The sequence below is a fragment of the Chlamydotis macqueenii genome, chromosome 2 (assembly GCF_036417535.1).
Source record: "Chlamydotis macqueenii isolate bChlMac1 chromosome 2, bChlMac1.mat, whole genome shotgun sequence".
NCBI lineage: Eukaryota > Metazoa > Chordata > Aves > Otidiformes > Otididae > Chlamydotis > Chlamydotis macqueenii.
The window spans coordinates 43,488,165-43,500,585 of record NC_141557.1 but is presented as its reverse complement, the minus strand read 5'-3'; the positions used below and the strand labels follow the sequence as shown (position 1 = coordinate 43,500,585).

The 12,421-nt window shown below is 41.1% G+C and overlaps 1 protein-coding gene across 1 annotated transcript in view; it reads left to right on the top strand.

The window, feature by feature from the left end:
• Nucleotides 1-1,165: 1,165 nt before the first annotated feature.
• The window catches only part of GADL1 (GAD like acidic amino acid decarboxylase 1), an 84,400-nt gene continuing 73,144 nt past the window's right edge, over nucleotides 1,166-12,421 (top strand). The window contains exon 1 of the mRNA XM_086742741.1: nucleotides 1,166-1,273. Coding sequence (XP_086598867.1) covers nucleotides 1,267-1,273 — 7 coding nt within the window. The 5' untranslated portion in view covers nucleotides 1,166-1,266. The remainder of the gene's footprint in view (nucleotides 1,274-12,421) is intronic.

Below are 12,421 nucleotides of genomic sequence, written 5' to 3'. Positions count from 1 at the left end.
TAGTTTGTATCAACTGTAATTTATATAATTGCTCTTTGTTTTTCATTTCATTTCTAACTACCACCTTCGAGCTTTTATGGGAAAGTTATTGCATTCTGTGACTGCAAAATCATAGTAGTTTGCCCATTTAATAAAGTCTTTAAGAGAGCCTCTTTTTTCTGATGTTCTCACCTTTTTGCCTTGTCAGTTCCTCTTCTTTTTTTTTTTTTTTTTTTTTTTTGGTTTGTGGAAATCAGTTCTTTTGAAGCAGCAGAAATACATCGTTTTGACTGGGGCTGCCCTTCATTTACCCATGATGAATGCAATCAGGCCACGATCGCTTGTTCCCAGGCACCTCGGAACTTTTAATATAGTGGTATCTACCATTTTTATCTATCACAGTGAGGTTCAACTACTTACCTCTTGCAGTGTAGGGTATTATCTCTTGGGCTACAAAATTACCTTCTGCAAGTTGTAGAAGTTATTAATGACTTCATAGAGGCTGCAGTTGAAGATAGAAAGGCGCTGAATTTGTTGCCTCACAAACAAGGAAAATTAGGAGTCTACACGCGAATAAATGTTTGATTCACACCAGAATGTTTCACCAGCTTCCAAAAATCTTTGCTAAACTTTAGCCAGGCCTGAATTTTAATGGAAGATGCGCTTTTGGGGGCTTTGGTAGATAATTTTTGGGCACCTTTTTTAAAAGGTAACAATTATGGGGAAAACAAAGGGATGAAAGTTAAGAAGGCCTGTGTCGAGTTGAATGGAGCTGGTGTTGTGGAATAAACTGGAAAAGGAGGTCAGCCACGACTCCTCAGAGGCCTTAAAATAGCCCTCGGCGGGGGGTTTGGCGAGCAGCAGGGTTGCCCGGGTCCGGCAACCGGCCGACTGCCGCCGCTCAGCCCCCGGGAAGGGTTTTGAGGCACAGAAACAAGCAGCGACGGCAACGAACCCCCAACTTCGGGAAGAAGGGCACTAAAAACGCCCTCCTTCTTTACAGCAGCCTTCTAGCCGCCCGTCCCCACATGGGCAGCCGGGCCGAGACCCCCCCTCACCCCACCCCTGGCGGCTCCCCCGCCCCGGTGGGTCCGGCCGTGCCCCGTTACCCGCCCCCCCGTGCCCGAGGGTATTAATAGGCCGCCCGGAGGCAACGGCCGGGAGGCTGCGGGAGTGCGGGGCGGAAGCTGCGAGCTCAGCTCGGCGCGGGAGCAGCCAGGGCTCAGGGCCACCCCCGGGAGGTGCCTTCCCTCCGGGTCCGCACCCGCCTCCCACCGCGGAGACGAAATGGAGGGTAAAACGCTGACGGGGGCAAGAGCCGCCTTCTTCCCGCCTCTTTCCCTGCTGCGCCTCAGGCTGCGGCCGACCGGGTGGAGGGGCTGGGGCTGGGGGGCGGCGGGGAGGAGAAGGGAAGCCCCTTTCGGCCTTTTAACCCCTTCCTCTGCTGGCCACCGGCTTGTGGGGGCTCCCAGGGCTTCGCCGCCGGGCCTGGGGAAAGGGGGGGACCTTGGGGGCTGAGGAGGGAGGGCAGGGTCGGTTGGCAGCCGAGGAGCGGGAGGGGTAGGGCTGCCGTGGTGCGGGGCTGCCTGTTGAACCTCTGTTGGTAACCCCCTTTCCTTAAACTGCAGCGGCAAGGTAGCCAGAAAGGTTTGATCAGGGACAGAGTTTGCAACAATTTTTATATAAGCGTTGCAGCACCATGTTTTTGTTGAAATAAATGATCTTTGAAGAGTGGTGCCTTTTATTCATTCATTTATCTATTTATTTATTTATTTTTGGGGCACCAGAGTGAAACAGGCGTGACAATATGGTGATTCACTTCGGAGCAAAAGGTCTGAGGAAGGGAGAGGTTAATCCTGTTTTATAAATACATTATGAAGTTAACTTGTTTACCTGCGTTAACAGGAAGGCCTTGCATCATTATGTAATGAAAAATAAAAGCTAACCATGTGTTTAGGAAAGTTGGGAACATGGGATACCTATGGCTAATACAATAATGAGACTGCTGTAGGAGCTTGGAAAATGAGAAGAAATTAATTTGTAGAACGCTTAGGCTTCAGGTGTGTCATTATTTGCAAGGATAAGAAATGAGAAATTCCTTGGTCTTGTAGGTGGAAACTGGTTGGGAAGTCAGAAACCAGTAAAAGCGTTTGCAGATGGCAGTCCCCTCTCCCGCAAGACCAATATTCTTGATAAGAGTTTCTCCACTTATCCCAAATTGGGAATTTCTTACAAAAACAGTCAAAAAGGCTTGGGATCTAGGTTTATTTTAGTTTTACCCTAAGCATGGATGAGACACTAAAAAAAATTTTACTTGCAGGTTGAGAAAGTCTCTTAGCTTGTTTCAAAAAGATCAGTGTCTTGTATTCATGGGTAACTGAAGTCATTACCAATCTATGGTGGAAAATCTCCGAACAAAAATAACATATCTGAAATTGAGAGATTATAAGAACTCCAGAAACATAATATTTAAGGACAATGATTCCCTTTTTCTTAATTTGCTGTAAATTGAATGAGCTTTGTAAAGTTCTGTAACAACTTCGGTATGCAGTAGTTATGTCTTAGAGTGCACAGTAGTGTAAGGCTGTACTGTACAGGTGGCGGCAGCAGCTGCAAAAGTGATTCCCTTCAGATGCAGCTTATCTTAATATCCTCTGCCAAGACAACACCAAAGATAATGCTCTAGTGGTCACTAAGACAGAGATCCTGGTGTTCCCTTCAGCGGAGTAATAGTGTTTGTGTTCAGATATTTCCCGAAGTGTGGTACCAAAAGTTTAATTTCCTTCCAAAACCATTGGCTTGTGCTGGTAAGACAGAATGAATCTAGTAATAATACAATCTTGTTGCTGCAGGTTTTTCAGTCACTCTACCTTCCTCATGAGTAGCGTCTGTAACTTCTGCCTACTTTCCTCTCATCAGAAATTCTTTAGTGTCCCTGTCCCCTTCTCTTCCCTTTACCTTTGGTGATTTGGTAAGTTTGCTTTCTGGTGAATGAACTTCACATCGGTGGGGTGATGAAGGAAGTTGGGCTGCTGTGTAGCCTTTGCTGGGGATGTTGATTGTGGCCTGATTATTTATGGATTTAAGTGATTTGGGATCTGGGGAAAGATTCTGCTTATTTTTCAGAGCTGTTGGAGGAATGAGGCTCGGGTTCTTGAGGTAGTAAGGTCCTTGCTGCCTCTTGAAAGCTTTTTTTCGTAGCAAGTGTGCATCCACACTTAAAACCAGATATTTCTGGGCTGGTGCGTGCAGTCTTTCTCCTTTCAGTAATGAATTTATGTGCTCTTAGCTGGATCTTGTTCAGGTTGTATGGGAAAACATCTGGGAGACAAAGATGGAAGGGCACTTGCCTGTTCCAGCAGTAGCATTGTGTTTGCTTTGCCCAGCTGGAACAGCTGACAAAGCGGACACAGTTGCGGTGGAGACTTGGATGTGTTTCCCACTGCATGGAGTTATCCTTGCAGTGGCTGCTGTGGCTGTGAGTGCAGTGGGAGCACTCTTGGGTGGTGACATTGATTTTTAACACCCTTAATGTATCTGAAAGTGAGCACTTGTGAGGTTCATCATGCTTGTTGCTAATTGAGCCTAATTTCTCTCAGACATTATCACCACTGTCCACAAGGGCAGCCTTACTCACTGCGCAGGAAGGGGGAAGAGGATTCCGTAGGCTATGCCTCCACTAACTGTTTTGGCAGGGAGAAAGCCTGGAGAATTCTGTATTTGGAGAAAAAAATAGGTGAGATGTTCCCTTGTGAGGCATAAAGGCTGAGTCTGTTAAGCAGAGTCTCAAGCAAGTTGTTACTTGCTCGTCAAGTGCAACAAATAGAATCAGAGATGGAAACCACAAGAGGAAGGGAGCAACCACTGTGTTTATGCAATATGCTGCTTTTTAACTTCTGAATTGCTGGCTGCTCAGTGTGTAGATATTAAGTTTGGGGCATTATGTGGTTTGCATCTGCCAGGAAACTGGGGAGATGAGTCAGCAAACATTTATTTCGTGTAAGATATTGCTGTGTTGCCATCTCAAACAGGTGTAATGTGAAGCATGGTAAAACATACTGGAAGTTAGGGTGACTTTAAGGTTCTGGTAATGTGACACTCGGGTTAGTATTTTGGTCAGAGCAGAGGGATAGGATCTCTCCTGTGTCTTAAAATCTGATCTGATAAAAAAGATACTAAGATCTCTTTGGTAAGATCAATTCATCAGAGGAAGGGAGACATAGGTTTGCAAGAAATTAAGTTTGCATCAAATAAAGCCATTCTGTGCAAGTGCATTCCTTGTGCTTTAAGATTAATAAGAATTTTCTTGGCAGTTAATGAACGTTTAGTGAAGAAGCTTAATTTGACATTTGAGAAGTTCAACAAATAATTTTTCTTTCTTGATTAAGGCATCTTTTAAGCTGTCACTTACACAACCAAGAATTCTCACTTTTTAATGCACTGGGAGATCTTGTTGCATACTGATTCAGCTGTTATTGCCTATTAAACAGTTTAGATTTCATGTGCCTTAATTTCCCTGTGCTTCATTATTTTAAGCAGCCTGCTTCTATAAAGACCATTTGTATTTCCATAAGCATTTATTACATGTTCAAGACACAGAAAAATGGACACCTTGAAATGGATGTCTTTGTATTTCTCTGACTTCCCTACTACCATAGTTAGATTTGGGATAGTCTACCCTAATGCTTATCCCAAATATTTAAAGAAATTACCTCTTCAGGGTGTGCAAAAATCAAAAGTTAAATTTCTTACATCCCTTTTCACTTTGTCTTGTGTCACAAACTGTAGAGGTTGTTGGAGGCAGTTGTTTGTAAAGCACTGATAGCTCAAGGATACTCGGCAGGACATGGCTAAATTGGGGCCGTTTCCCCTGTTTTTTATTCTCCCATCTGTGCGCACAAGTTATCTTATTTTAACATTAATGGGATTTATACATGTGCAAAGAGGGAATACTAAATTTAAAAAGCAAATGGTTGTTGCTTTGTGGCATGTCAGTGGAGATTGTTTCTGTTGATAATTATTGTCAGGGCTAGTCTAAAGGTAATAAAAGGTGACTCTGACCTGGTTCAAATGTGTGTGTATGTCCACCTCTATTACCGTTTCTTGAGTATATGCGATCTTGATTTTTTTTTTTTTAATGAAAAACTTGTCGAATGTCAGCAAATAGACGTGTCTTTAAAGAAAAAGCCACTGGACCAGAAGTTTTTCAGTGCCATAAATAGGATGTGGAAAGCGGTTCTTAGTGACCAAGGTCTTTTGTCAGCAAAGCAGCAATAATTCTACAGTGTAGCTGGTTAAATCTAGATAATTTGGAAGAGCTTTTCGCTTTAAAGCTTGAATGTCCCTGCCCTTTGTCACATCTCGCCTTATGTAAGCTGAAAAGCCTCATAAATATGATCTTATCCATTGGCAAATGTTAGGATTTCAACAAGAAAGGTTGTCTCATAAGTGTCTTTGTGTCCCTCTGCTAGTTACACTGCAAGACAGCTTGCATCTCATTGATCTTCTTAAACTTATTTTTCTCAAGCACACCTACCCCATTGTTCAGGTATTATTGACCTGCCTTTGGGGCCAATATATCATGTTAAAAAGCTGTTAGGCCTACCTGAAGGGGAAAGAGCAAGTAAAAAATCTTGTACGTACCTGGTATTTGGTTGCAGTACTGATGCTGATCTGTAATGACAGATTAAAGTTTTGGCATGGTCAAAGAAAACACCAGATAAGTTATCCATCTCCTGCCTTCCTTAGAGGAAAAATGAATGACTGGGATCACAGGTGCAATCAGACTGCAGGTAATGTGGGGATTCTGTTTGGGCCTCCTTCAGTTGCCTTGCTGGGACAGGGATCCCATGGTCTCATTGGTGAGCCCTAGCAAGCATAGCATGATCAGGTCTGTGCTTCTGCCAGGCATCATCCAGGCTGCTGCCCTTGAAAAGACCTGCCAGCGTCTCCTTCTGGCACTTGCCACTGTATGTTATCACCCAGCAGCTTGGCCTCTTGCAGCTCGAGAGTAGTTTCCTAAAAGCACATGGGAAGAGCAAAGCAGGTGTGATCTGCAGTGGTATATCCAGAGCTCTACTGGGTCCCTCAGCTATGTGACTGATCTCTGCTGATCTGACCAGCAACATTATAATGGTCTTTGCAAGGCAACTTGCTCCATTTTGGAAGTTGATTAACTACTTTGCTATACATGATATACTAATCAGTTATGAATGTCTACATAGGAACTGGTTCAGAGGACCTGGCGGGCTGGAAAGCTACATCCCCATTTAGTATGGAGCTAGCTTCCCTGTGTTAGTAACTAAGGACATATCTCAGAGCAGTGTGGTAGACATGAATTAGTGAGCAGTAATTGAAAATCCTTTGTAGGAAACAGAAAATAGGAAAGTGTTTATGATGTTAAGAAAAAGTGAGAGGAAAAAAGTTATTTTGACTGTAACTTGGACATAGAGGTAAAACTTCCTAAAATGAAATTTAGACTTTTCATCTATTTTTATATTTTAACTTGCATTGAATCCCCAAAAAACCTCAATTTTAGTAAATTGCTGCTTTCTTAGTTGATTTTTGAAAGACTGAAGTTAAGAATTGGTTTTTATGTTATGGCTAAATATACAGTTCTTGCATTTAATTACAGGGTACTGTGGACTCTTTTAAATCAAGTTGCAGGACTTCCATTTGAAAAAAAAAAACAATTGTATTTTCACTTCATTTTTTTTTCCAGTGGGAAGCAGTGAAATCTCAGGGATTCTTTATATTCTATGTGGGTCACACATATATTTGTCACTTCTGTCTGAACTCAGCCTCCTGAAGTTGTTAACTTTGCTATCCCATGTGCAGTGCTGGTGATTGACTTGGATGTTGCAAATATATTCACTTTCCCCCAGAAAAAGGAACGTTCATTAAGTGTTCATTATCAATGTGCAACTTCTAATTAAAGTAAAAGCCATTTTGTTTCTCAGATGCTCCCTACACTGCTGGCAGATGTTAAAAATTAGAACATGTGAGCTGAGAGAATCTCATTGGGGTCAGGGAGTTGGGATTTCCATTTCATAGTTGGCATCTGCTGTTTCTCAGTTTCTCGTCAAGGTGAATTCCAATTTTCCACAGCCTTTCTTCCTAATTGGAAGTGTTACAGCATGAATCATTCCTGCAGTTACTTGGTTAGGGCACTGAGAAGTCATTATTAAATATTAACATCAATTCCTGTGGTTTAGCTGCATAAAAATTCCCGATTCTTGTTTCTTAACTTTCGTCTGCTTCTTTTATTTTATTTATTTATTTATTTATTTATTTATTTATTTATTTTAGTGTATCCTGCCTAGTACTGTTGTATATAGTAAGTGCTTGGCACACAGTGAATGGATACATCATGAGCATTCAACTGATAAGGATGCCCTCTCAGGACTCTGGAAACATCTCTGAAAGCAGAACCTCCCTCCTAGCACCAACCTTGCATTCCTTGACAGATATTGATCTCTGGGGCTCCTTTCCAGATTTCTCTCTCTCCTCCCAACCTTTCATTTCAGAATGGGAAATTCAAGCGTGGGATGGAGAAATAGGACTGTTCTACTGTTGAATGTCGTGCTCTTGTCGTTCAGCGCTAGCAGTGTGCACAAAGAGTCTATTGAGGGGCCTTTAAGCCTGGACACAAGCACTTTTGTTTTCCTGGAGCCCTGCTCTATGAAGGTCACGTTTGCATTTTCACAGTTGGAGGATTCCTGGGCACGGGGGGGGCTGTTACAGACCATCTGAAGGGAAGCAGCCAGCTTGTTCCATGTCCACAGGTCTTGTCCATAAACCTGCAAAACAGGAGTGTGTAGTACAGGGGCTATTGTATGAGCTCTACCATACCTGTGCCTACGTTTTTTCATATGGATGGCTTTCCCAGGATGCCAAATTAACTTGTATGCTGGATTCTAAGAAACCTGTGTCTCCTTTACTGGCCAACAGGCCTGGGAAATCAGTTTACTATGAAACATTGTATTTTGCCGAAATTCTGCAGTAGCTGTATTTCAGTCATAGACATAGAGAAAGCTGTGATTAAAGAAACAAAAGTGTCTTTAAAGATTATGGATGCCAAGAGACTCAAATAGCTGCATAGTACGGGACAAGTTTGTGTTTTAATACTTTGATACGTAGTAATGGGTTAAGCACGGTGGTTTGGAGTCTTGACACTGAAGTTCACTTGTGTTCTTTTACTGGACACACTGAAAGAAAATACTGAGGTCTTATCAAAGAACAATGACTAGATCCTACAGGATGTGAATTTTAAAATTAATTTATGATTAATGCTGGCAATTACTACTACATTTGTTACAAAGCAGAAATCAGCCTTTGGTCAAAGCCAGCCTTTTGCATCCACTTGAACAGTCAGTGATGCTGGTATGGTGTAAACAGAACAGGATTTGGCTCTGGCATTCAAGCACAAGCTACTCTTTCACAACCACCCCCTTCTGTTTCTGCCTTTTCCTTTGAGCAGTAAATCTTTCTGGGCATTTTATTCTACTCTCCCAAATTTTGTCAGAATGTGCCAAGTACAAGGCGCAAGCTTCTTCTTGTAGTGCAAGAATTTAGCAGTGAACATTTCTGTATGTTTATGGAAACACAGATGCAGCTTTTAAAATACTTCGTAATGCTTACATAAAGATATAGAAACATCTGAAAAATATTTTTCTGTACATTATTTCAACTCCGATTAATTTATGTTTTCTGCTGGGAAAATAATACTGATCATAAAAATGAAATGTTGGTTGGAAATCCTCAGGCTTCTGTAATAGAATATTCCATTCAGGATAAAATGTGAGAATTATGGGCTTGATTCTGCTGCTGCTGAAGCCAATGGCTAAATGCCCAATTACCTTCAATTGGAGCAGGATTGAGTTCTCTTTTTTTTTGCAGAAGGATATCTTGAACAATCAATAATCCTTAATCTCTGATTTAAAGCACTTCCATTTGGTAAAGTTTTAGTTATTTTTCAAGCCTGGAGCCATTTGGCTGAAACTGCATTTCATATACTTTATGGAAGTCTGTTTTCTGAGTCTGCTTGGGAGTCTGTTTCCGTATTCTTAAATAGAAAATGTATTTATGGCAGCCACATCTCTAGATTGTTTGCCTGTTGTGTTTGAAAACAAAAAAGGTATATGTGACAAGATGCTGTTTCTACAAAGTTGGCTCCATGTGGAACATGTTCCCTTAGTGCAATCAGGTGTGTTTGAGACAGACACGTAAAAGGCCCCAGATTCTTGGTAAATAACATTTTGAGCATTTGGGGTATGTTTGTTTTTTTTTTTTTTTTTTTAAAGAGATAACATGAATTATCATCTCATAAAGACAGTGTGCATTTCTTAGCTTGGATGCTAAGCTCTGAGAAGGTGTTGAAAGTATGCTATTTTACTTGGGTGCTCCGACATAAAAAGTGAAACTTGAATCTTTTTGGAGGTTCACCCATCAAAAATATAATAAATTGGTCATAGGATCTTTTTAAAAATGTGATTAAAAAAAAAATGTTATGGAAATTTGGGCTTTTGAAATCTACTTAGTTTTCCTCTTCAAGGTTTTTGCTGCAACCAAGAGGAAACAAATTTGTTTTTCAGTAAAGAGCTTGAGATTCTCGTAAGAACTCCAGAAGTCAGACAGTTATAAGTAGAAGACTAAGTATCACAGGATTTACAGTAAAGTCATGAGGGCTGGGAATACTGTATATATCCAACAGTGGTTTGCAAAATCTGAAGACCTTTACCTTAGAAAATGTGCAGGTTTGGGGCTTGATTTAGCTGCTGATTGTGAAATAGCGATTCCTATTAATTTCCAGTAATAGTCTTATGGTATGTTCAAGGGCAGAATTTAGCTGAGCAAGCTCAGATTGAAATGGTAAGTGATAACTGAAAAATTATTGAGGAAGTGGTAGATAATTGCAAGGTATATTGTTTCGTGAAATATAATGTGGACTAAGTCCTGAACTCTTTGCTGGAGCCTTACCCATGTAAATTGCTGTTGACATGAAGGCTCTTTTCCCTCTCTCCCTTCTTTTTGATGCCTTTCTCTTTCATAGACTGTGCCTGAGCTAGGGGTGCACTGTCACCCGTTTTTCAGAGGATGTGTTCTTCCTCAGGCCCCTCAGAGTGTCCTATGGAGGCTGTAAAACTGTGTGTAGAGGTCAACAGACCTCCCTCAAATAGAGAGCTGTTGTTAGACCCATCACCCAGCCCTCTAAAGACCTAGCAGAAAAAGTAATGTAAAGTTCTGCTTTTACTTTTCACACAATCCCTGGAAGAGATGGTTGTAAAGTCATGGAAGTACTAGTATCACATCTCTATGCAAAAGTGTGAGAAACAGGGCTGATAGAGTTACCAACAGAAAGTTTTTGCACAGCTCTGGTTCTAGCAGAAACCTGAGAGGTGAAGCAGAGCAAAAAAAAAGGAGTTAGTGAGTTCTGTTACTCCACCGTCTATTCTTCTTGTAACCAAAGGAAGTATCAAAATCTATGCCCTGCAATAGATATTAATCTCCCATATAGTTTTTTTAGGTTCTCTCCTCTTTTCCATAGAAACAAAACATCTTTGACATACATGGAGATGGTAGCATCTCCAGGTGATGTTGATGCTGAGATCATTTTTTGTGTTTGTTAAACTCTGGTTAGTACTTAAGGCAGCTGTTTATGCATCAAATGACGAACTCTCAATCCCCAAATAGTTGCTGTTCTATCTGTTCAAAGACCTGATGCCTTCCAGTTCCTTGTTAAAACCTGTTGTTTTAAGTCTTGTAAAGTTGACCTACTAGCTTGTATTTTGAGAGAGAAACCTCTAAGACTTTTTCAAAGCTGCAGTTTCTGTGCAGTGCCTCTACTGTGGCATGCTGGGAAGCGTGATGAGAATTGACGTTTTTGATGTCTCTGATTTTCCCTCTTTGCCTGTTGAAGATGGAATACGGTTTACCTGCTTGTTCTGTATCTGTCCCAGAAGAACATTTATGCCTCTCCTACAACAATGAGCCGAAGGCTACTTGGTTCAGGAAAATTGGTATGTTGCCCCTTTCGATTAAAAACAGAAGTAATTTCAGAAATGCAGAGGGTGCGGGTCTCATTTTTGTCGTCAGCATTATAGGAATGCTGAGGTTCCACCTCATGATAGAATTTGATCTTATTTGTCATATCTCTCCTAATAAGTGAAAGTGAACTGAATAGCTTCTCTTACTCATCAGTGAGTAAAAGCTCATGGGATTAACAAGTTTTCTGTCAGACAATGGACTTCGAAGTCATCCACCTTTCTAGACAGCATTGTTGTTCTTCTATATACTCCTGCACATGAGGAACTGTAATTATGATAAGTATGATGAATGTGTCAGACTGCAGTGTCTGGCAGTCTTCTGGAAATTCAGTTATTTTTTTAGACCTGTGAAATAGCTACCTTTCTTCTGTACTGTACAACTGGAGGAAAAAGTAAAGCAGAAGATAAAGTTGTTTTGGGCATAGAACTTTTTCCTCTGTGCATCTTTACCCTTCCACCATCTTCACTGTAGCTGAAGAAGACCCTTCAAGGCAATGCTGCCTGGCTTCATAGATCTTAGCTGTTCTACAGGCACTGTCTGTAATCTGGATAATTTGGATATGGTAGTTACCTCTTCTCCTTTCAGCACTATACTGTTTCAAATGTCTGTTCCCTTGATATCTCCAAATGTCTCACTTTCATCTTTATTCTCACATTGATTAAAACGTGAGTCCTGATCTTGCCGTATGAAATCAATACATGAAATAGATACGTGGATGCCACTGTTGGCCACTATCTTGTATGCATCTTGGATGTACTTTAAGAAGTAACATAAAGAAGGAAGTAGCAATGTGGTTATGGAACAAGTCAGGACAGTATGTCTTGTGGATAGGTGAGTCAGAAGAAAGAGATCGTCACTGAAGTGAATAAACAAGACAATCTGCACAGCAAATACTGTAAATAGCGACTGAGGGCACTTAATAGGATAAGAGCAGAAAGGAGAGAAGTATAGGTATGTGATATCGACAGCAGTCTCAAAAGGTTTTATCTTCATGAAGTGTGAGTCTGTGACACATTTTGCAAAGGACACAGAGGACTCAGAGCAATAGGACTGGCTGGTGGGAAGGAGCAGCATAAAAATATGGAAATGAAGCTGGAAATTATTTCATGAAAAAAAGAGGAGCAGGAGGGATGACATGTGGAGGGAAACATTTTCAGCTAAGAAAAATGCCTATTATCTTGCACTTTATTTCTGTTTATCCAGCTGTATCATGTTCTAGGCCAGAACTGTAATTTCCTCTGTGTTTGGAAGGTGCCTTGCATGCTTTTATATGCTACAGAAAGCAGTAGATACAATACAGTAGGCTATTATTACCGATGTAATAACAATCTATTTTTGAAGTAACACATGTTGGGTTTTTTTTTCTGTAAATGTTCTTTGAGCAAAAACGTCTGAA